Source organism: Raphanus sativus, chromosome 4, assembly GCF_000801105.2.
Source record: "Raphanus sativus cultivar WK10039 chromosome 4, ASM80110v3, whole genome shotgun sequence".
NCBI classification, from domain to species: domain Eukaryota; kingdom Viridiplantae; phylum Streptophyta; class Magnoliopsida; order Brassicales; family Brassicaceae; genus Raphanus; species Raphanus sativus.
In genome coordinates, this window is record NC_079514.1 from 41,403,805 (window position 1) to 41,426,626 (window position 22,822).

Below are 22,822 nucleotides of genomic sequence, written 5' to 3' on the forward strand. Positions count from 1 at the left end.
CAAAATTTCAATAGAGTTGGAACCAACACCGAAGCTAACTGTGGGCACTAACCATCATTTACGTATCTCTTCGTCTATTTATACACACGCGTATGAATAAATTTAAGTTACGTATACTCGTACAAATTGAAATACTAAGCTAAAAATGGAAGAGGTAATGTCAATGATCTTCCAAGGATTCAAACTGGTTATGGAGCTTGAGTCAAGCTTACCGGAAAAGTCACTAGAAGCTCTCTCGACCTCTCTCGACGAGATCACAAAGACATTTGGTGATGCAAACGAGCGTCTGAAGATAGTTCTTAGGAACTCGGATACCGCACTGGACCAACTTAAACCGGTGGTTGTGTCGTGTTCAGACCAGTTGCTAATGCAGAATGAACCGGGTCTGATGCAGGAGTATTGGTTAAGGTGTGGCGGGTCCACATCATCTCAGGGAATCGGAGCCGTGACTCAAATTAGGCAGATCATGGCCGTTGAAGATGGCGGAAGAAACTTGACGGCTGCAGAAAGATCAGGCGGCTCCGGTAGCAATCCTTCCACGCCAAGGCAACGCAGAAGGTAAACCCCAAAAGTAGAATTGTATGAACTTTTTATTTTGTTATATGGTAGAAAGAAACGTTAAGAGTACAAAGAATAGTACCGCAAAATACTATTGAATCATAGTATTTTTTGAAAAATATCACAACTTTGAAAATTGTTTCAAACATATTACAAAAGTTTAGGTTTAGTAAATGTTTCTAGTATTTTATAGAATACTTATTTTAATTCATTGCGGTATTTCGAAAGTTGTCCAAGTATAACTATAACAAGTTTCTTTAGTTTTCATAAAGAAGTTAAAGCTAGAACATATATCTACCTAAATCTTTCAATGGTTAACTACTCCACTTCAAATTTTCAACTTTCAATATTATTATATGTTTTTTTTTTAATTGCAAACTACTAAAAGAAATAAAACATATGTAATACGTACCGTATGTATTAATTAATGTAGATTAAATGAGTTCATATTTAGGAAAAACGAAGGAGAAGAACACGTGGTGCTGGTGGCGGCGTTAAGGACAGGAAACATAAATCTACCACCTGACGATAACCATACTTGGCGTAAATACGGTCAAAAGGAAATTCTTGGTTCTAAGTTTCCTAGGTAAACTATACCAAGTGTTCAAACTATCGTATAATAACCAACTTTTAGTTAGTTCAGTAACCAATAAATACACATTTACATCACATCAGGAAGTTGTAAGTTGTATAACCAGTCCCTTTTGTTTCCTAATCACCAATTAAGTTTATTAGAATGACCAAATAACCATATTATTAAAAGTTGAAAGTTGAATCTTCAATGTTAAATTAATAAGTACATATCTTTCACTGATTTAGTTATCATATGATACATATCATTTATTTTTCTTAATCCATGATACATATCATTTAGTTATCATATGATACATATCATTTATTTTTCTTAATCCATGTTAATTAAAAGGCAACTTGCGTATCATATCGCTGGAATAGTTTGAAAACGTCCTAATCATATATGTACATGTACTTAAATAATATTACAGGGCGTACTATAGATGCACCCACCAAAAGTTATACAATTGTCCAGCTAAGAAGCAAGTACAACGCCTCAATGAAGATCCCTTCACCTTCCGAGTCACTTACCGTGGCTCACATACTTGCCACATCTACTCAACCGCTCCCACCGCTTCCGCCACTGCCCCCACTGCTCCAGTTACAACTAGCCTTTCCCTTGACTACGGTCCCTCTTTCTTCGACATGGCTGATGCTATGATGTTTGATAGCAGCGGGATTGGGGCCAACATGGATATATTTTCTTTCAGTGATCTAAGTCATCATGATGATCACTGTTACCGGCGTTCGGAAGACGGCGACGATGGAGACAAGTAGGATTTATGTATCTACATAAAAAGGACATGTTTGATTTAATTTATTATTAGTATTAAAGTTTTGCATATCACTCGTGATTCTAGTTTGGATCTAATGGGAATCAATTCCTTGAGAAGTTCGCTTTTTTTTTTACAATGAAAAGTGTTTTCTTCATTATTAAATGGGTTTGTTTCAACCATGTATTTTAATTGTTGTATAGTTTCCTTCTCATTATCTATTTGATTAATTGCTTTTAAGGTATTGTGAAAAGATTTTTTTAGAATGCAAGTACATTATTATTATTTTGAAATAATTGATAAAAGTTAGTGTTAGGATTTTGATTATTTTTTTGTGAATAATGAAAAACTATCTATTTTACCTAAGAAATTGTAAAAGCTTATTTTCCACAATACCTTTTAAAAGTACTCAGTTTTTTTTTGAATTAATGTTAAATTTATTCAAGAAAAAAACATTTTTACAAAGATGCAACATAAGGTTTATGTTTTGGAATTTTCTTAAAGTACTCCATATTTCAATACAAATATCTAAAAGAGCTCATTTCATCAATATATTTTTAAAATAAAATCAGAGTTTAGTTTAAAGAGATATAGTTGGCTCTGAAATAGAACATCCAGTAACCAGAATTTCTGACAACAAAGGAAAAAAAAGCAAAGTAATCAGATTATCCTATAATATAGTGTCTACACTTTTTCAGTACAAGGTACATTTTCTTACATAAATAAATATGCAATTTCGATACGTCTAAAATAAATCAAAACTAGGGGGTAAATTGTTATTTTGTCAATATCTCACATATTGGCATGAACTTGCTGGTGTTTCTTCCTTTTTGTTGATGTCTTTTTAATACTAAAGTAGCCAAATAGTTAAAGAAGAGTATTCAGTGTCAAAATCAGCTATTCGAGTGGAATCTTTGGTCCCTTCACCGTTACTATTCATCATGCATGCGGCCTTCGTTTTGCCCTTTGTTCATCATGTGTACTTGTTATGTCGACAGAGAAGACACTCTATCTTCAATTATTTGATGTAGTATGTATATTGTGACATATGTAAAAGATGTTTAAGGTGTTAAATGAATTATATCTCTTAATTTACTTTTTGGGTTTTAAAACACACAATAAGACTCATCAATGTCATCATATACTTGATCAAGTATCAAAAGATTCATACATCTTATAACTTATTGAATATATAATATAGTGGTATGATGGTATCTGAGCGCTGAAACTTAATTGTGTAAACTCATCTCTAGTAGATTCAGTTTTATTTAGAAATTAACAAAATTGCTAGTACTTGACCAGTATGACTTTAAGTTTTGGTATAAGTAAATTTACATGGTAGTTCAATAATATATAGACTCTCATGCTACCCTGTAACATTAGTAGAATGACATTTAATTCAGATCATATAGTGTGATTATAGTCAGTCCACAATATATATTCAGAGAAACGAATTTCTTTTACTCTTGCGCGGAAAAGATATTAACTTCTAAACAAATTTATTAACTATTTATATGCAATCTAGTAAGTTCTATCTATTTGTCTATGTTATATTTTACTTTCTCAAATTCAAAGATCTATGCGTCACATGGGCGAAATGAATTTAGATGGCATAAAAGTGTACATGAAATGGGTCAAAATTTTATATATATGAAATTGGCTAGATATCAAGGGGGCCAAACTACTAAACTATACCAACTACTCTAGATATACTACAAATTTATGCCTAAATTTGATTAATTCTTAAAATTGATGTGGGTCAAATGACCCACATGCTTCTTAGCTGCCTCCGCCACTGCATGTACGGAAACATATATTATTTCGAGTCACTACCGAATATACTATAGCTTAATTGCTTTTGTTTTATTGTTTCAGCAAGCAATAATTAATGCCCTAGTGTATACGGCAATGCTTATGTAAGGACAGCAACAAAAAGACAAAGCACGACAATTGCGAAATGCATTTGTCCAGTTTCTTACCTTTTTAGCACCAAACAGTCGTAGCCGCAATTTGAATGGATAAGTCTCTTTACACTTTAGGTAATCAATCATATATCACACACATGGATTAAAAACTTTTGAGTTCAATAATAAATGCAGTAACAATCAAATAAGCAAAACAATAATACTATCTGGTGTATATATGCCATATGGTGTATTATCAAATATCCAACAAAATATTACATTCCACTAAGCATACTGGGATGAGAAAATATTACAAGCCTGATTGTGATTCATCAATCTAGATTTAGATGTTCACCTAGCATACATTTCTTCGTAAGGGCAGTATGAGTCGAACAAGGAAAGTTGATCGTTGTCAATGAAAGAGAACTGATGAGAAGTAGTACTAGTTTCACCGCGATAGTAGTGATGATCCTGATGATGTTGATAATCATCAAACATCATCTCGTCTTGCCATACCAATGACAAATTGCCATCTGTTGAAGAACCTTCACAAGAGTCTTTAATCTGATCACCATTGATATTCTCCTCCTGTTTTACCATATCTACGATCAGACTACTGACATCGTTCTCTTGCTCTTGTACATTTACATTGATATGATCCTGGTGAGAAGTGGTTGCAGCCAATGTGTTGTCCGAATCCATAGTTATTTCGGTCTTCACTTGTGTTTGGTCACTAACATTACAAGTGTGGTGGCCTATGTATGTGATTTGAAACATCTCAGGGGTTTGCTCAAGTTTCTGAACTTGCTTTGTTGCTTTGCATCCTTGTGTTGGTTTGTGTGTGCATCTAAAGTAACTCCTGAAAACATTAAAAACACACTGATTTAGACCAATGCAGAGTATACATAGTAGTAGTAAATTCTAGATTAAATTGATATATGTTTCGGTTAAGGCCTTAAGGGTTCTCGTTACAAGGTGAAAATGATTTTTCATGTATATATGCATTATATATGTATTGCATATATAAATATATACATGGATTTAAGATTAAGGACCTTGGGAACTTGGTATTAAGAATCTCCTTTTGTCCATATTTCCTCCAAGCATACATATCTTCATCAATTCTTTTAGCTTGCACTGTCCAAGTATGCGATCTCTTCCTGAAAATAATAAGTAAGAAATTTGTAAATTAATAGTTAATCCAGTTTAGCAAATACAATTACTAATCAACTGTAAATTGTATTAAGACCACAACACCAACTGAAATAAATAAAATTCGGTTTCTATCATTGATTGGTCCAATCCAATCAATCAGCTTCATACAATTCTCTATCACTACCATGATAAATAACAGTAGTTGTAAGTTTACTATTATAGATTAATTACGAGAACCAGATCCAAATTCATATCTTAACCTTTACGATAAGTCATTTCAATATGGGGGCACTACCAGAATCTATGATGGAATCCACATCCAAAAATAACAAATTGAAAAAAAAATTTCCTTTGAAAAATATCCACATAAAAGTAGATTAAACCATTTAACACGAATGGAAAAATATAAAACAATAAATCTATATTTGAATTAAACTAGTTCCACTTACTTTCTAATGTAGCATCCTCTTTTACCCTTACCAACCCCTAGTCTCTTTCTACTATCACCGGAATCTCCACCGTTGCAACTCGCCGGAGTCGCCGAGTCATCGCCACATGAAGCATTTCGTGAACCCTCTACGGCCACAGGGAAAGAGACGTCGGGGACGGGGTCAAAAGAATCAAGAACCGATATGGTTTTATGGAAACATCCCAAAATCTTAGAGATGAGCTCATTAGCGAGATCCGAATCACTGGAAAGTGAACCTGTCTCGATGTGCTGATTAGAGTGTCGATGAGAGAAGAGAAGCTGAAGCTGAGTAGTGAATTCACAGCCTTCCACGAGGTTGTCTACAACTTTTCTCTTCACAGCTTTTGTGTTGTTACCATTTGAATCCATTTTTTTTGTTACAACAACTTTTCTTTTCTAGTTCTTTTTTTTGGTATGATGATATGAAGATGAGAAAATGGTTGTAATATAGTGATGATATATCTTTTTGGGGCTGGGTCTGATCAAGAGAGAGAGAGAGAGAGAGAGAGAGAGAGAGAGAGAGAGAGAGAGAGAGAGAGAGAGAGAGAGAGAGAGAGAGAGAGAGAGAGAGAGAGAGAGAGAGAGAGAGAGAGAGAAGGATCATAGGAAGATGCTTTAGGAAAGAGATGCGTGAGAGAGTAATTATAATGGTGTTGAGGGTAAAACTTGCTTATGAATTATAATGAATTCGAGGGTATAATGGGAAGTGGCAGTTTATTTACTCTTCTATTGGCTTACCAGAGCTTAGCTGATGTCACTGCGTTGAGGTGGAATGACGTCGCCGATCTCCTTAACACGCTGGAGAGTTTGGTGGTTGTGTTTCCTTTTTAATTATCCTTTCTTCCCGTATTTATTTATTTTATTTAATTCCATGACAACGATCTCAAACAACTTGTTTAGGTTTTCTCTTTATTTTCTGTTAAGTTATAAAGCTAAAACTTTTATAAATTGACAATCAATTTGTTTTCATTGGCATGATAAATCACATTCAAGAAGAGACATGTTGACAAGATATTTCACACCAACAAGCAAAATCTTTATTTAGAGTTATTGAGCAAGTAACTTTTGATGTTTAGCATTCTCATTAGACCAATTATTGATGTGTCATTGTGTCGTGTATGTAGTGTTGTACATTATTTTTACAAAGATAGAAGGATTCATTAGGAAACCCACGAATATTCTCATAGATTGAACCTTTAAATTATGTAATGGATAGATTAATTACTAAAACTAGATGTTATAAAACAAATATATCACTTGTAGTGATACCGCTTTGTTCGGATCTTAAAGTAGTAATCGAGGCTATAATCTTAATATAATAAAGCAATCTTGTTCTCTTTCACTTTTTAAAACCTGTACAACTGCACCAATAAAAAATGTTTTGGATTATTTTGATAAAAGAGAGCTTTAAGGGCATATCAATCACAAGTCACACCTTGGCTATGTCAGCCTACCGCTTGCTTGGCCCTGATCATTTTGGAAGTACTTATGAATTTTAGACTGAATAAAAATGTTGGAAGTAATATTATAAATTTCATGAACTTGTTAATTACTATCACTGATAAGTGATAACTATGTTGAAATGTTCGTAAACCTGAGTGATATTACAAACAGGACTGATTACAAATATTGGTTTTAATCTAAAAGAATGTTACCTATTAGTCTTTTAGATTAAAACCAATAATATAATCCATAACAAAATAATTCATTTTTATTTGTTTCACGGAAGTATGATCGTTTTCTCGTAATTTCTAAACAGTTACAAAATAGTTTTATTTTGGGATAGTTGAATTAGTTTATTTTCTTGAAGTGTACAAATTCAAATAGATTTAAGGTAAAACATTTGTTTGAAAAAATGATTTGGGATTAGAAAAGGATTTTGAGACTGAGATATAGTGAAGGCACTGAGGGGGCAGGTGCCACTGAGTGCTCGTCGGGGTCGTCATAAATTCAGTCCACATTTGTGCATCTACTCGCAAATCAAACTCCATAAATCAAATCCATTTGGTTGTACATTAATTTTTGGGAAAATTGCCAATAGAGAACAAAAAAACAAGGGTGTTGTCCCTTTGGTATAAATCCTTTTTTTGTCCAATTTTTCTCCTTTTTACCCTTTGTATTTCTGAAAACTAATGAAATAAATACTTTTGTGAATCAAAAAAAAAATTAAAATATAAAGAATTAATAAAACACCTATATACACATGCTGGTATTTTTATTTTTTTCAAAAAGTTGATAAATAAAAATTTGAAAATACGTTCTACTAAAGGTAGAATGTGCCTTCTACAGAAAATGGTATAGTAGAAAGCGATTTCTAAAATAAACACGTTCATCTACTATTTTTAGAAAGTACATTCTACTATTTACTAATTTTCTAAGAAAGTGGAATGCGCATTCTACTAATACTAAAGCTATCTACTTTTCGTCCGAAAGCATCTTCTACTTTTATTAAGTATTCTAAATTTCGCGGAATGTGTTTTCTAAAATGTACTCTTCCGTCTACTAAAAGTAGAAAGCGTGTTCTAGATTTTTGTCAATGTTCTAAACTTTTAGAAGGCACCTTCTACGGATAAGATACCTGTTTTTTTGCGAAAATTAATGAAAAATTCAGTTAAGGAAATATTCTAAAAATCTCCTAAAAATATTCTAACTTCCTAAAACGTGTTATTTTCGATTTTACTTGTCAAAAACTTTTTAAAAAATGATTATACCTTGTCATCTTCATTAATTTATGGGTTTTCCATAGTTTTTCTTTTGATTTTTTTCACAAACTCTTATTCTCTATGATACATATCTATACAACATGTGGTGTTTTGAAATTAGGTGCAATTTTTTGTAAAGTTTAATTTTTATTTTATAAAGTTTACAAATTTTATTTTTATTAACGTTTTATTAAAAACATTTTTAAAAGTTTTATTTTTATTAAAAAGTTCGATAAAATTCAAAAGGTTACAAACATTTTAAATTTTTTATAAAATAAAACTTTGTAAATTGTTTTTATAAAGTTAGTTTAAAGCTTTTATTAAAAAAAATTAGTAAAGTTTTATTTTTATTTTTATAAAGTTTAATTTTTTATTTAATTAAAGTTTTATTAAAAACATTTTAAACTTTTTATAAAAATAAAACTTTGTAAAATGTTTTTTAATAAGTTTCTTTAACGTTTTATTAAAAAATTGTAAATTATTTTTATTTTTACAAAGTTTATTTTTATTAAAAAAATTAAAAGTTTTATTTTCCCTTTTTAAAACGTTTTTAATTAAATTTTTTAAAAATTCTTTTAGTTTATTGTGTTTAATAAAAACTTTAAACAAAATTTATAAAATTTGTAAACCTTATAAAAATAAAAATAAAACTTTACAAAAAGTTTTTAATAAAGTTTAAACAAACTTTAGAAAAATACATTTTAATTTTTTTATTTTATTAAAATTTTTGATAAAATTAAAAAGTTTACAAACATTTTAAACTTCTTATAAAAAATAAAAATTTTTAAACTGTTTTTTATTAAAAAAATTGTAAATTATTTTTATTTTTATTTTATTAAGTTTTAAAAAGTTTATTTTTATTAAAAATTAATTTTTTTAAAAAAAATTCCCTTTTTAAACGTTTTTAATTATTATTATTTTAAATTATATTAGTTTAATGTGTTTAATTAGATTAATCAAGGGTTAGTTTTGGGATTATGAAAGAAATTATACTAAAAAGACAACTAAATGATGGTTTTATACTATAGGGACAACCATGCTGAATTTTTGTTCCGTTTTGGCAATTTTCCCTTAATTTTTTGACATTAACGCACTTTGTTTTTTTGGCCAAAATTTGTTGACACATTGTGTACAGAAGTATATGTACACTCACCTTTTCATCTATAAATAAAAAAAGCATACACGCACTTACCCTTTCATTTCATATTGAATGACCCACAATATCAAGCCACATTTAATCTTATACGTTGCTCCACAGAACTCGAAAATTTCGAGTAATTATTCTAATGGCTATGTGTTACTATTCTGTTTGAGCCAATAAATGTTATATGCCGCATCAACTTCAGTTTACTTCTTAGTTGTAAAGCTCATCGAAATCCGCCCCTTTATACTTCTCAACTGATTAATCATGTAGAGATGGTTTAAACGTTCAATATCAATAGAAAATAAAGAATAGCTAGAAAATATTGTTTCTTTCTAGGATAATGTCAGAAAGGTCAACGGTGATCGGGCAAGTGATCTTTACAAATGACAAATGGGCAGAAGAATAATAATGTATTTATAAAGTATATGTCACTGTTTTTTTCTGACCTTAAGCTGAGTTGTATTATGCAAGAAAATGATTAATCAAGAGGTGGCCTCGATTAAAGCTTGCTACTTATCGTTGAAGACTAGCTACTCTGAAATCTGGATCTGTCACGAAGATAAATACTAGTATGTTTTAATGCAATTGAAACATATAGTTTTCAATGTGTAAGTTGAGTCTTATTTCGTGCTGGTAACCAAGTTATTTTAAGAATGATTAATTAAGCATCAAGTCAAAGGAAAAAAATTGATTGAAAGAGCCACTTCTGGCTTTGGACAAAACAACATTATTTCTTATATATTATAACACAGCAGCATTGAAAAAGTTATAAAAGGTATAAACCCATCAATGATTCAACTAGACCCAACTCATAGTTATATAGATCTTGTCATCGTTACTAATATATTTTGTTTTATATTAATTCAACCCACTAATCTTGCGGCAGCCTCTTGAGTTTGAATTTTATTGTACTACAGTATTGTTTTGAACCAAATCCGATTTATCACTACTCAAATCCTTTAGTACTATAACCAAATTGTTTGTAACCTAGCGATTATGCCTTATTGGTACATAGACGTTCATTTGATTTTAGCTAGATTTGGTTATTAGTATATTTTTTTGTTTGAGATCAAATTAAGTTTTAGTTAGTAGTTAACCAATTTGGACTTTCTTTATCTACAATATATATATGCTTAAGCTTTGTCAGTACTAAATCTGAACTTAGATTTTTATCGTTTCAAAAATATGAAAATTCACACACACGCAGTCACATACACGCATATATGAAAATATATATCTCTAGTTATTTATGTTCAACTATTGTGTCAACATATGAATCCAAAGGTCATTCAATGGAAAAAGGGTCTCTCAAATTACAAGACATGACTCCCAAAACATATACAAAAGCATGTGGTCATTTATGCATGTATATTCTAGTTGTGTCGAGTGTCGACTATAAGAAATTTAAGTAGTTTTGGGTTTATTGTTTTGGATTATAATTTAAAATACATGTATATAATCTTTGATTGGAAACCAATAGATATCTACAAAGTCTTGGAAAAAAAGAAAGAAAATTTCCGGCTAAACATATTGTCAAATTGTCAAAAGTGGCCAAACACTACGACTATGTATGCCGTGCCCCCATACGTAGGTGAGTAACATAGTTACAAAAGTCTTATACTGACCATTATATCTATCTAGTTAATATTACATATCTTTTACTAATCGTTATATATAACTCTATCTAATTCGTTTTGAAAAGGCAGTAAATTAATATATTATCCCATTATCGGATGTACGAAAAATTTACAACTATGTATGCCACGCCCCCCATACATTTCCTTAGAAAACTTAAACTTATTATTGTAAAACTTTAGATATGTGGTCCTATTATCATGAAAGTTCAAGGAACTTTTTAGTGTCTATATTAAAGAAAAATCAGCTGGAAAATAAAAAGAAGCAGGAAGCTTCGTAGAGCTGATGAAGATACATCAATTAGTATTGGATGTCTTTAAGAAAATAATATGGGGAATTAGAAAAGATGAGTTTCGAGAAGGTAAACATGGTTCTTACAAAAGGTCAGAGATCACGGCAGGAGACAGGAAGCTTCTTTTCCCTAACACTCAGACAAAAGACATTCACACAGTCTAGTTCCATAAATTTCAAATCATAATTGCATGTCGCTGATGGATAAGATTTTTCAGATAAACTAATCAATGGTAGTTTGTCAAATGCCTACGTTAAACGGCTATCACTAATCCATATTGTAAGCAATTAAGAAGAACATATTGGCTGTAACTGGATTGCATTTTTTATGAATGGAATTATGTGGAATTAGTCATTCACGAGCATTCCAAAAAAAAGTTACCAGTTAACTGGAAAAAATAAAATATTTGATTCCACACATTCCTGTGGGATGAATGGAAAAAATTGTGATTCACGTTAAAAACTATTCATGATAAAAAAGATACAGGAATGAAAGGAATGCATGGAATGAGATAACTTAAATATAATTAAAAAATAAATACACATATTATTCCATTCATTCCTCAAATTATATCTATTCCATTCCATTTTATTCCATTTATTCCAATTCCACTTATTCCATTCATTCCTAAAATGAATTACCAGTTACAGCCATTAATGTACATGGTTATCACTTAACACCACCCATCAATCACTATATTTCTTAAGGAAATGTTACATAAAATCGAATGTAACCATGAGGCGGTAAACTAGTGGTAAAAAAAAACGAGATTGGATTATTTATCGGTATTAAATCTCTAGAGAGTTATTTTTGGGTTAGACATTGGAAAAAAAAAGGATTAATGCCGTCCTAAAATTGATATAAGCATTTTTCACAAAGTCTATGTATCACGGAATTAAAATACTGAAATTTTAGTTTCTGTTAATCTATGAAATTTTAGTTTTGCTAAACTAAGTTACTTGTATTTACCCATTTATGAATACTATAAATGGCGCAAAACTAAAAATTCACAAAGGCCAGTTGTTTATATAGCCCACGTGAATCAGTCCACAGTTTTGGTTAACTCCGGTTTAGTTTAAGCCCACAGAACTGAACCCAACACCACAATGCTAAAGTTCCACCATTGGAGATTTCCGCCGTCCCTCGCCGCCGCGAGAATGCTCTCATCATCACCACCACCACCTCACTCTCAGCCTACCATCTCCAGCGGTGGCGCGAATTCAATCTCAACCGTTGGAAACACCAAACCCAAGTTACTATCCACTCAATCCCAACCCAAGAACCTCTCTTCCTCTCCTCTAAAATCCACGGTGGCTTGCTCGAGCTCTGGCCCTTTCCGACAAACCATGACTACTGTTTCTAAATGCTTTTCAACCAATCCAGAAGCTGTCGGGTCAGCTAAAAGCTCACTCCTCGTGGTTTCTTTCTACAAGTTCGCTGATTTTCCAGACCATGCTGATCTCAGGAAGCCCCTGAAGGATCTCTGCGAAGAATTGGTATATACTTAAATATCATAACTTTAGTTTATATTTCATTGAAAAATTAAAACTTTGGCTTATATTTGATTGAAAAATCAAAACTTTGGCTTATATTTCATTGAAAAATTGAAACTTTGGTCTAAATTTGATTTAAAAATCGAAACTTTGGTATAAATTTGATTTAAAAATAGAAAATTTGGTTTATATTTGATTAAAAAAACGAAACTTTGGGTTTGTATTTGAAGTAGTGATAGATGTGCATGTGTTTCAGTGTGTTTCAGGTGGAATCATTCTTGCACCGGAAGGTATCAACGGAAGCATCTGCGGGAGCCGTGAGTCAGTGGAGAGAGTGTTGGCGTTTATACAGAGTGATGTCCGTTTGAGTGGTTTGAGGCAAGTGGAGACGCCTGTGAGTCCTGAACAAGAAGCTATACACCATGGTCATAGCAGTAGCTCTCCTCTTGCAGCTGGTGAAGATGCTCCGTTTAGATGGGACCACGTTAGGGTTAAACTCAAGAAAGAGGTAACACTTTCAAGTGTTCAAAATGCAGTTTTGTGTAGATTGTGAAGAGTTGTTTTCTTTTGTAATGTGTGTGTAGATTGTTACGCTTGGGATGCCGAGTGTGTCGCCTATCGAAAGAGTTGGAACATATGTGAGCCCTGAGGAATGGAATGAACTGATCAGTGATCCTGAAACCGTGAGACCTCTTTTTGAATAAAAAGGTTCATTTATGTGTAGGGAAACATAAGAGTGTTTATGCATGTGTTTCAGGTAGTGATTGATGTGAGGAACACATATGAGACTAGGATTGGAAAGTTCAAAGGAGCTGTGGATCCATGCACCACAGCTTTCAGACACTTCCCATCTTGGGTGGAGAGTCAGTTTGCGTTGAAGCAAGAAGAAGGCAATGATGAGACTCAAGCAAAGGTGGAGAAAGAAGAGAAAGCTGAGAAACCAAAGGCGCTGCCAAAGATTGCTATGTACTGCACTGGGGGAATCAGATGTGAGAAAGCTTCAAGCTTTCTTCTTAGCCAAGGCTTCCAAGAGGTAACTAATTATACAAAAGCAATGATTTTTTAGAATATTCATTGAGCTGTGTGATTTTAGATCTCAAACATATTGTTATCAGGTGTATCATCTGAAAGGTGGGATACTGAAGTACCTAGAGCAAGTCCCTAGAACAGAGAGCTTGTGGGAAGGAGAATGCTTTGTGTTCGACAAACGTGTGTCAGTGGAACATGGTTTAGCGCAAGGAACGCATAAACTCTGCTATGGATGCAAGCAGCCTATAAGTGATGAAGACATGGAAGCTCCGGAGTATGAGTGTGGAGTCTCTTGTCCTTACTGTTACTCTGAGAAATCCGAAGAGGAGAAAGAGAGGGCAAGAGCAAGGCAGAGTCAGTTTGAGGAGTGGGGTGTGATTGGTGGTCCGGACAAGGGTCGTAGACCCGACACTAAACCGGATAGTCCAAGAAAGAGGAGTCCCAAGCTTGGTTCTTCAATATAGATTTTTGATGTTAAGTTCTATCTCTGATATAGATTTTTGTTGTTGTTCTTCTTGTGGTCTCCTCCATAATTCATAAAACCATTGTTATATTTGAGTGGTTTAAGGCTAAATCATCAAGGAAATTGAATTGTGTTTTAACTTTTCTGATGATATTGATTGCTTTTGGAGTCAATTTGAAGAACAACAACGTAACAGTATAAACGGCAAGTTGTTTCCTATACTACGGCATGAAGTGTTAAAGAGTATGTAAAACGGCATGCTGTGCAAGTTTTCACACGTAGGACGGCATGAAGTGTGAGAATCTCTTTTTAACGTTGACGACTGCAAGCAATGGAGTCGCGTCTCATTTTGATTATCGTTAAAAGGATCGTTGTGGGGATTTGACAGCGAAGGAGGGAGGGAGAGAGAGATAGAGAGATCGAAGCAGTGATGACAGGAAGTGTGCTCAAGCTCGCGAAGCCAAAGATCCAATCAGTGGATATCCAAGCCGCCGCAGGATGGGGCGTCGCCGCCGCAGCCGGCGCCATCTGGGTCGTCCAAGTAAGTCAATTTGCCTCTTTTTCGAATTGGGTTTCACGAATTAGCTTAGGAAATGGAAGAAAGATGATTGGTGATTGATGAACATTTTCAAAGTTTTGCACTTTGAATCAAATCTCGTTATAAAGGCTGTAACTTTATGGATGCCTGCCTATATAAGCTGCGTCGTTGCATTTACATATAATCTCAATTTCGTGAAAGGGTTGACTCATCTTTGTGATAGTTCTTCGATGAAAATGTTACTATTATCAAAGCTTGTTCCTTTCTTTTTCAGATGTACAACTTGTGATCTAGCGCTTCTACAATCTTTAGCTATTTGGTTCAATTGGTCATATCATCAGTAATTTAGGATCTTTGATTGGTTTTAGTTAGTGGCTTAAGATTAAGTGACCTTTTTCTCTAATGTTTCCCTTCATAAGTTCCTAACTCGTTTTGTTTTGTGTATATCTTTTATCATCACAGCCATTTGATTGGATTAAGAAGACATTCATTGATAAACCCACAGCTGAAGACAAGTGAGTGATCTTCACCGAGATTCAAGACAAATGGAGAGTTTCTTTCTTCCAGTTTCTAATCTTTTGTGATTTAGCTGAATAAATTTTGGTTCTTTTCTGGGGACTTGTTGTTTCATTACTTCATGTAGACATTCTGTTTTCTCTAATGTTAATAACACAAAAAGCACATTTTCAAATTATCAGCAAGAGTACCCATTTTGCCTTTTAATCATATGTTGTTATTTTCATGTGAAAGTGTATTATACAGATCAGAGATCATAAGAACGAGAGCTATGATGATGATTGAGATTTGTCAAAAATATATACTGTGGTTAATCCATGGGGATCTTTGTGTTCATACTTTACTTCACAGATTCAATAATGTAAGGCATTACAGTAGCTGTATGATCCCTTAAAATTTCAACTTCTTGTTACTCTATAATCATATATCAATTATTAATTATACAGAAGTCGACTCTGGCTATCTATTTATAAGATAAAGATTCCCTAATGCAGCAATGTTTGTTGCAATACAATGAAAATGAATCTTAAAAGAAAAAACTCGCATTCCCTTGCCTAAGCCTATCTAAGAAATTGAGAGGTAAAAATTATCCATAATGAATCTAGACAACACTAACGAGAAGCAGTGTGCACCTTTGGACTACTTCTCTCTTCACTATCTTATATACATACAACAAAATGCTCCAACAAACACCAAGTCTCTCTGCATTCATGATGTGTTTGCATTTGATGTTGAGGCATTACTTTCATTCATTCTCCTCTCGGCTGCCATAGCTGCAGCGACTGATGGCGGTAGATCTCTCAGATTCTGCTGCCCACCTCCCTCGTTTTCTTCTGTCTCTTCTGCTGGTGGTGAAGCAAATAGACACTCGAGGTCTCTCAGTGTCAGATTCTGTTGATCTTGATTCTTTGTATTCCTGCTGCTAAATGAGCTTACGTTTATGTTCTTACTCCTGTTCAGCTTGTAGATGCTGTCTTCCACTGTACCCGTTACCTACAGTGAAGAGATTGAAGTGAGAGAAGTCAAGATCAAAGTGAAGACACAAGAGTGGCAAATAAAAGCAGACGCACGAACCAGGAATCGATGAACTAGAGTAGGCTTGTCTTGCCCTATCCGGTGAACACGCCCAACAGCTTGCGCCTCTGTAGCTGGGTTTAAAAGCGGCTCCACTAGAATAACATGCTGTGCTTCCAGAAGATTAAGGCCATTGGCACCATCCTTCACCAAAAGCAGTAGGACTTGGATCCTTTGGACTTCTTTCTCTGTCCCCTTGAATTTGCTAATGGCCGTCTGTGATTTCCTGCAATTTCCATGGAATCAAACGTTATATATAAGTCTCCTAAGTAAACTATTATGCAATAATGAACGAACTTCCCAGTTGAAATTGTTTGTTGCTACATTACCTTCCTCCTTTCATCCGGATGAAAGTGATGCCGTTGGCAGCGAAGGCATGTTCCAACACATCAAGAACATCGTTCCAGCTGGAGAAAACAAGAACCTTCGCTTGTGGGTCACTTGACTTGATCCATAAGATTCTTCTAGTAACAGCTTCAATCTACCCCAAACACAGATGTATGAGAAAATGAAGTACTACTTGTTGGAAGAATCTTTAAAAGCACAAGAGGCTAACCTTTGTTCCATATGAACCTTGAACAGCTAATGATGCTTCGTTTTCTTTGTGGTCTTGACCTGACGAATAACCGTTTTGTCTGTCATCAGCATACGCAATATTCCCAACGTCTGTATGTTGCCTACATATTGGACACATGACCCACTTTCGCATAGTCTCGTGAACTGAACCGCGCTCCGTCATGGAGAAAAAGCCTGTGGAACAGACACAGAGAAGACGGTTCAAAAAGATTGCATAGAGATAACAACAGTGAGTATATATATGTGTGAGTAAGGTAGTTACATTTACAGCAAGTGCTGTGCCCACACTGGAAAACCATCTTCTGATTTCGTAGGTTCTCATGACAAATCGGACATGCTTCCTCTCGCTTTAGAAGGTTTTGGCTTTCCTGTCCAACAGGATCTGAAGCCATAGCTGTTTCCTCTACTGGTGAGGAGTGATCTTGACTCTCTTCTTGTTTCTGTTTGGTTTCTATCAACCCCTGAATAAGGATAAAATATTTTTTTTCATATTTAAAAAAATAGGAGGAAAGGCCAATAACAACAGTAAGGTAAGAGGTTTACCTTCAGATAACGAAGCTTCCCTTTTATACTAAGCAATGAAGACTGCGCCAAAAACTTATCATTTGTGTTCTGAACACTCGCAGCGTCTAACTCATCAAGGCTCAAAGCATAAATGGCCGTGTCATCTTCAGATTCTCTAAGCTGTAGTCTCATTGTCGCCATCTTAATCTCATCATAGGCACGCAGGAGGTGAGCTTGAGCCCTAGCCAAGACCCTTGCATGTACATATTCCTTCCTCATCACCTTAATCAGATAACAACAAATGTCAGATCCGGTTGAAACTTAAGTGAAGGATATTAGTTTACCCCTTTCTTCATCTTACCTCAAGGGTTTGTAAATGTTTTGTGGCTGCCAATTTGCTCTCCCTGTCTAAATAAGATTTGCAATGGTTTCTTATTACACCAAGAACTACTTCCGTCTCAGATGGAGATTTTGAAACCTATTATCAGAACAGAAAGAGTATAAATCAAGTGACTTTTATTGGAGTAGAACCAAACTGAAGATAGATCAAGTAGGCTTACTATAACGGAGTCACTAGCATTTCTTTTGGTGGGTTCTTCTTCGTTATCAACAGATGATTGATTTGCATCCTTGTTTCTCGACGACAAACCGAAAAAGAAATGGTTACGAGCAGATTTCTTCTTCTGTAGATCTACTACCTCTTCGGCAGATGCATGTTCCATTACTCCCCCACGAGATTTGTTAAGACGGAATAGCCTAGCCTCATATGCCTGAGAAGATTTTTTTATTATTTTTCAACACATGACGATGGTGTCAGCTTGATATTGACATCAATAAGGCTCCATGTAAGTGCACACAAGTTTAAAAGAAGCAAACCTGGAATAGTTCATCCAGCTCACAATGAATACAAGTAGGGCCATCCTCTTTCTTGTTACAATACTTGCAGTTACCAATACGCTCAATATCCTCAGGTCTTGGTTTCTCCATAGTCTGGTCAATCTCTAAAAGCTTATCCATTACTGTTTTTCTTGAGCTTTCCAGCGTATCCATACAGGTCTGCAGATGAAGTTTCATCCCATGTATGGTTCTAAAGCTGAAAATCAGTTAACTTAGCAAGTTAGTTCTTAACATGCTCAAGACAATTTATTCCAATAACTTTGCAGACACATGTGAATCAATTCGGCACATGCAGAGAATATGCAAACAACAAGAAGTCATGAAACTTCAATATTAATGTACTGACCGAGAAGCTTCTCTGGAGGAGCTTGAATTGTTTAGGCTTCCGTGGATGGCCTCTTCAATCTTCCTGGTCAACTCGGTGGTGAAATCTTTGTTCTGTTCAGCAAATTGTAGGACATCTAACCACCAAACCGAACGTTGTTTCCCTATATTGCTCAACGACTCGGAAACCTTCCAAAAATTTTCAATTTTATGAGGCTCCAGGCAACTAAGTGATGTCTCAAAATATTTAACTAACTCTTTGCTAAAGGCACGTTAGTAATGGAAACAGCTTTGAAGCATTACCTGATGGTAAGATTTTGTGAACTCCTGCTGTGCTGCAGAGAGCTTTAAGTTGAATGCGGATAAATACTTAACTTTCAATGTGTCACAAACTAGATCCAGAGTTTTGCACTCTTCATGATACTCTCCATCCTTCTTTAAACCACTTTCTGAAGAAACATGAGTTGAACTGTCGAGCTCATTGATCCTTTGCCTTTTGGCTGCACGATGATGATCGTCATCTTTCACATCTATGTCACTTTTGTGGCTTTGGACCAGTGGTAGTATCTCAGCTAGATTGTGAAGAATATGAATGTTCAACAATGGATCAAGACGAAAATCTTCGGCGTGCTCTTCAGTTATGTTTAATGCTTCCTTGTATAACGATACCGCTTCAGAAAACTCTTGCTTAAGCATAGAAATAGCAGCAATCCCATTTAAAGCAACAATCAACACTCTAAGAGCTTCTTCACCCTCGCTCTGAGTCTTTTTCACAAGGACCTAAAAGAATTATAAACTTCAATCAGCAAAAAGTTAACAAAACCAAGATTGAAAAGCTAAACTCTTGCAAAAAACCCACCATTAGAATCTCTTCCATGGTCATTGGCGTTTGTTGCAGCGAACGTAAACCAGAACTCCCTACTTGAGGGTGGCAGCAAGCTTGGCGCAGTTTCAAGAGCGAGTTCAACAGTTTTGCAGCTTCGGCATGAGTGATTAAAGGATTATCAGAAGAGCTATGACCTGAAGATTATCACATATGGAATAAAAAAGCTTAGCGGTCAAGCACCAGTAAGAAGCACCAAACTGCTGAAAGAGAAATTTAAGAGCAGGTGGAAAGTGCAGAAGACACTACTCGCACCTCTTTTGAGAATATCACACTTCAAAGTTTCTATAACTTCACGGGCATAATTCACACAAGTCTCATGCTGCCTGCTATAAAAGTGTTCTTCGATCGCGGAGAATTTGAGCCATGAAACGCATTCTTCTTGAGGTGGAAGTTGCAACTCATCAGCCACATGGATTTTTGAAGAACGCCACATAACTTGTTTGAAAAAATTATGAGTAAACTCCATGGCCTTTGCGTCTCTCCTCTGAACGAAGCAAGAAGGTTGTTAGAGAGAAAATACCATTATAAAGTAAGAAAATGAACTATTTGTTCTGCTCAGACCTCATATGGGTCTCTTATAACTTCAATCCACCATCTTGAAACATCAAAAGGATTAGCTTTAAGGAACCTTAATAGTCCATATAAGTCATCAAGTTTGCGTTGTATAGGAGTTCCGGTAATACACCAACGGTGTTTAGTATATAATCTCAAAGCCATCTCTGTTGCAGCAGCTGCATTGCTCTCCACCATCTGAGCCTCATCCAAGCAAATCCTCCACCAGGATATTCTGGTGAGTGGAGTAGGAATAACAGGATACCTTTTCTGGAATCTAAGACAATGCCGGTCACCATCATGCCTGTCGCCGTCATGAGTCAAGTCCTCTTTGAGGACATCATATGTAGTTAAAACAATGTCAGCATTGAGGAGTTCAGTGATGTCCACCATAGGTTCTTCGGAGAGTGAGGCATTCCTCACACCTTCATAGATACATGTCACCAGAGAACCCAAGCGTGTATGGCTACAACAGGGGAGATGAAACAAGGAAAAGAGGACTAGCATTAAGAGATAAAAACAAAAATTCATTTGTGAATGTAATCTTGTTTAGTGTAGGGAAGAATATGATACCGTTTAATCTCGGAATGCCATTGAAGTAATATAGGAGCTGGACAGACAATAAGAGTGGCACCTGTAGAGATGGGAGAGGCAGTGACTTGTAGAAGTTCAGAGCACATCTGGCAAATATATTCGCCTTGTCTGACGACAACTTCCGCAGCATCTTTTTTGCTCTTCTTTTGAGATGCTTTTTCATCAAATTCTTGAATAGGTTTCTTGCTTTTCCCTTTAGGTGTATAACCTACACAGTCTGCATGCTGCCAAGCATCACACATGTCACACTGTACCCAAACTCCTTTGTATTTTCGACTTTCACTGACAGCTCCACATATGCATTCCACACGTTCCCTTTTCAATCTCTTCAATCCAGTTTTTAAATCATCAGTTACAGGTGACCCATTAGACACAGATGTTTCTTCCTCCTCGTCTGGTTTTCGATGAGAAAAGATGCAAGCAAGTAGTTCAACTGTTTTCCCCAATCCCATCTCATCTGCAACATTAAGAATGAAAATACCACAAATATAACAAAAGCTAATACCACAAGTAGACATAACGTGCGCAAATCAATCTTCTGTGAATGAAAAGGTAAACTAATTTTCTGATTATTGTATATGGAGGCAAATAGAAGCTGCAAGTTGTTCTTACCAGCAAGGATACCACCTGGAATTCGAGGTGAACAATACTCTGGTGTCAATGAGATGTTTCCACTAAAAACAAACCAAATCAAATCGAATTCTTCTGTTAGCAGTTGGAACTTTACTGAGAGAGGCTTATACTGTTTACTGAACACTAAGGAGGAGCTAACAGTTCAAAATGATAAAACAAAAAGGGAACCAACCTGAATGGGTTAAAGAACATTTTTGAAGCAGAGTCAAGAAACCCAATGGATATAGACAAAGGTGAGATGAATTGGTTGTCTTCTTTGTCTCCCAAAGTTATTGGATCTCCTCTCTCTCGCTGCACCATCCAATAAGCTGCACGTCGTTGGTACGGCCTAAGCTCTGGTAGCAAATCAGTTATATCATCTTCAAGCATTGCATCAGTCCTGAACCAACAATAACGTACCAAGTTGGATAAACTCATTTCAGACATTAAACACACAAAAGGAAAAAAAAAAAAGTAAGCTCTACTCACTTTGATGGCTTTATGGCTTCATAAAAAGCAGCAGCATCAAACCTAGATTGTTTACTACAGTCCAGAGTTTCATCTTCTGTCACCGCAGATCTCACGGTTAATAGTGTCCCATACCTAGCTTCTGATGTCATTACCTCTGGCCTCAACCAAGACATGACATGAATCATACTCCTCTTCCATATCTGTCTTGTGTTCTCAAGAAGAGACTCACACGCATCAAAAGCCTCCTGAAGCAACTCAACTCTAACTCTAGGAGACAACAAGAAACCCTCATCACCCGGGACAAGCCTCAAAGTCAAAAACTTCATACTCACCAAATGAGCAAGACCCGAAACGCCTTCACCCGGACCATCAAAACCCCCAGACCAAACCACCGACCCATCAGGCACCTCTCTATCATCATCAACCAACTCCAAAGTCACATCACTAGAAGACAACACAGGCCAGTGACCAAGCTTAATCCGATCAACAGAGCGAGCCACATTGCATATACGAAACCGTAACGAACAATCCAGACCAGAACCACTACTGCTGCACACACCATCTTCTCTTGAACTTAAATTAGTTAGAAGAAGAACAACTTCAGCTATATCAAAGTGTTGTCTCTCCTGCTTCTCACTTGAAGAAGAAGAAGATACGTTCACGTAATACGGCTTATCGATATCTTCAACGTTCTTCTTCTTCTTCTTCTTTCTCCGGCGAGAACCCTCTGCCTCGTCGCCGGAAAAAACTCGCTTTTCATCTGTGATCAATCCCAACGAACGCTGCGGCTTGGGTTGCTTTCTCCTACCCATTTTACTACAAAACTAACATAGTAATCCGTAATCAAATCCAGAACACACGAAAAGCTCTCAACTTTCTTATAATTCAGAAAACACATTCTCATCTAATGAATACGTTAGCTCAAGATGACAAACAGAGAACATTTAATATACGAACCTGTGGAAGTGAGAGAGGATTCGAGTAAAAAATTAAGAACTTTTGTATCGGCAGGGACGGTGGGGGAGGAGGAGGAGAGTTAACAGACCGCCGTATACGGTTTAAAACGACTTCCGGTTTATCTGCGCTTC

The 22,822-nt window shown here is 35.2% G+C and overlaps 4 protein-coding genes across 5 annotated transcripts; 2 read left to right on the forward strand and 2 right to left on the reverse strand.

Annotated features, from left to right (window-relative positions):
- Positions 1-130: 130 nt before the first annotated feature.
- On the forward strand, positions 131-2,106 carry LOC108853030 (WRKY transcription factor 55-like). The gene is made up of 3 exons (XM_018626498.2): positions 131-558; positions 1,013-1,144; positions 1,563-2,106. The coding sequence occupies exons 1-3, from the start codon at positions 146-148 to the stop codon at positions 1,906-1,908; spliced, it is 891 nt and encodes a 296-aa protein (XP_018482000.1). The 5' UTR covers positions 131-145; the 3' UTR covers positions 1,909-2,106.
- A 1,908-nt stretch (positions 2,107-4,014) lies between these two features.
- Positions 4,015-5,944, reverse strand: LOC108849071 (probable WRKY transcription factor 54). The gene is made up of 3 exons (XM_018622576.2): positions 5,413-5,944; positions 4,864-4,968; positions 4,015-4,667 (listed from the first exon to the last, which is right to left on the reverse strand). The coding sequence occupies exons 1-3, from the start codon at positions 5,799-5,801 to the stop codon at positions 4,160-4,162; spliced, it is 1,002 nt and encodes a 333-aa protein (XP_018478078.1). The 5' UTR covers positions 5,802-5,944; the 3' UTR covers positions 4,015-4,159.
- Positions 5,945-12,253: 6,309 nt separating this feature from the next.
- On the forward strand, positions 12,254-15,422 carry LOC108855925 (rhodanese-like domain-containing protein 7). Its single transcript, XM_018629855.2, has 6 exons — positions 12,254-12,701; positions 12,955-13,206; positions 13,283-13,381; positions 13,456-13,731; positions 13,814-14,731; positions 15,191-15,422. Exons 1-5 carry the CDS (start codon positions 12,312-12,314, stop codon positions 14,189-14,191), a joined length of 1,395 nt encoding a protein of 464 aa, XP_018485357.1. The 5' UTR covers positions 12,254-12,311; the 3' UTR covers positions 14,192-14,731; positions 15,191-15,422.
- Positions 15,423-15,631: 209 nt separating this feature from the next.
- On the reverse strand, positions 15,632-22,819 carry LOC108855176 (uncharacterized). 2 transcript variants are annotated; one of them, XM_018628925.2, is made up of 19 exons: positions 22,692-22,819; positions 21,753-22,558; positions 21,457-21,663; positions 21,264-21,325; positions 20,631-21,108; positions 20,067-20,523; positions 19,758-19,989; positions 19,479-19,639; positions 18,923-19,399; positions 18,642-18,808; positions 18,275-18,491; positions 17,959-18,168; positions 17,760-17,876; positions 17,438-17,680; positions 17,157-17,355; positions 16,875-17,068; positions 16,648-16,799; positions 16,319-16,544; positions 15,632-16,237 (listed from the first exon to the last, which is right to left on the reverse strand). In XM_018628925.2, the coding sequence occupies exons 2-19, from the start codon at positions 22,544-22,546 to the stop codon at positions 15,953-15,955; spliced, it is 4,878 nt and encodes a 1,625-aa protein (XP_018484427.1). In that variant the 5' UTR covers positions 22,547-22,558; positions 22,692-22,819; the 3' UTR covers positions 15,632-15,952. The 2 variants fall into 2 exon arrangements, with proteins under 2 accessions (XP_018484427.1, XP_018484428.1); XM_018628926.2 differs by having other exon boundaries at positions 21,753-22,550; positions 22,692-22,813.
- Between the last annotated feature and the right edge of the window lie 3 nt (positions 22,820-22,822).

Bases quoted from the DNA above. Each gene is read 5' to 3' on its own strand.
- LOC108853030 (XM_018626498.2), top strand. From the start codon at position 146: ATGGAAGAGGTAATGTCAATGATCTTCCAAGGATTCAAACTGGTTATG. The intron at 559-1,012 runs GTAAACCCCAAA...GTTCATATTTAG, and splicing joins ACGCCAAGGCAACGCAGAAG to GAAAAACGAAGGAGAAGAAC. The intron at 1,145-1,562 runs GTAAACTATACC...ATAATATTACAG, and splicing joins CTTGGTTCTAAGTTTCCTAG to GGCGTACTATAGATGCACCC.
- LOC108849071 (XM_018622576.2), bottom strand. From the start codon at position 5,801: ATGGATTCAAATGGTAACAACACAAAAGCTGTGAAGAGAAAAGTTGTA. The intron at 4,969-5,412 runs GTAAGTGGAACT...TATTATTTTCAG, and splicing joins AGAGGATGCTACATTAGAAA to GAAGAGATCGCATACTTGGA. The intron at 4,668-4,863 runs GTCCTTAATCTT...TAATGTTTTCAG, and splicing joins CTTAATACCAAGTTCCCAAG to GAGTTACTTTAGATGCACAC.
- LOC108855176 (XM_018628925.2), bottom strand. From the start codon at position 22,546: ATGGGTAGGAGAAAGCAACCCAAGCCGCAGCGTTCGTTGGGATTGATC. The intron at 21,109-21,263 runs GTAAGAACAACT...TTAATGTTGCAG, and splicing joins TCCAGGTGGTATCCTTGCTG to ATGAGATGGGATTGGGGAAA. The intron at 17,681-17,759 runs GTAAGATGAAGA...TATCTGATTAAG, and splicing joins AACATTTACAAACCCTTGAG to GTGATGAGGAAGGAATATGT.
- LOC108855925 (XM_018629855.2), top strand. From the start codon at position 12,312: ATGCTAAAGTTCCACCATTGGAGATTTCCGCCGTCCCTCGCCGCCGCG. The intron at 13,382-13,455 runs GTGAGACCTCTT...CATGTGTTTCAG, and splicing joins TGATCAGTGATCCTGAAACC to GTAGTGATTGATGTGAGGAA. The intron at 13,732-13,813 runs GTAACTAATTAT...TATTGTTATCAG, and splicing joins TTAGCCAAGGCTTCCAAGAG to GTGTATCATCTGAAAGGTGG.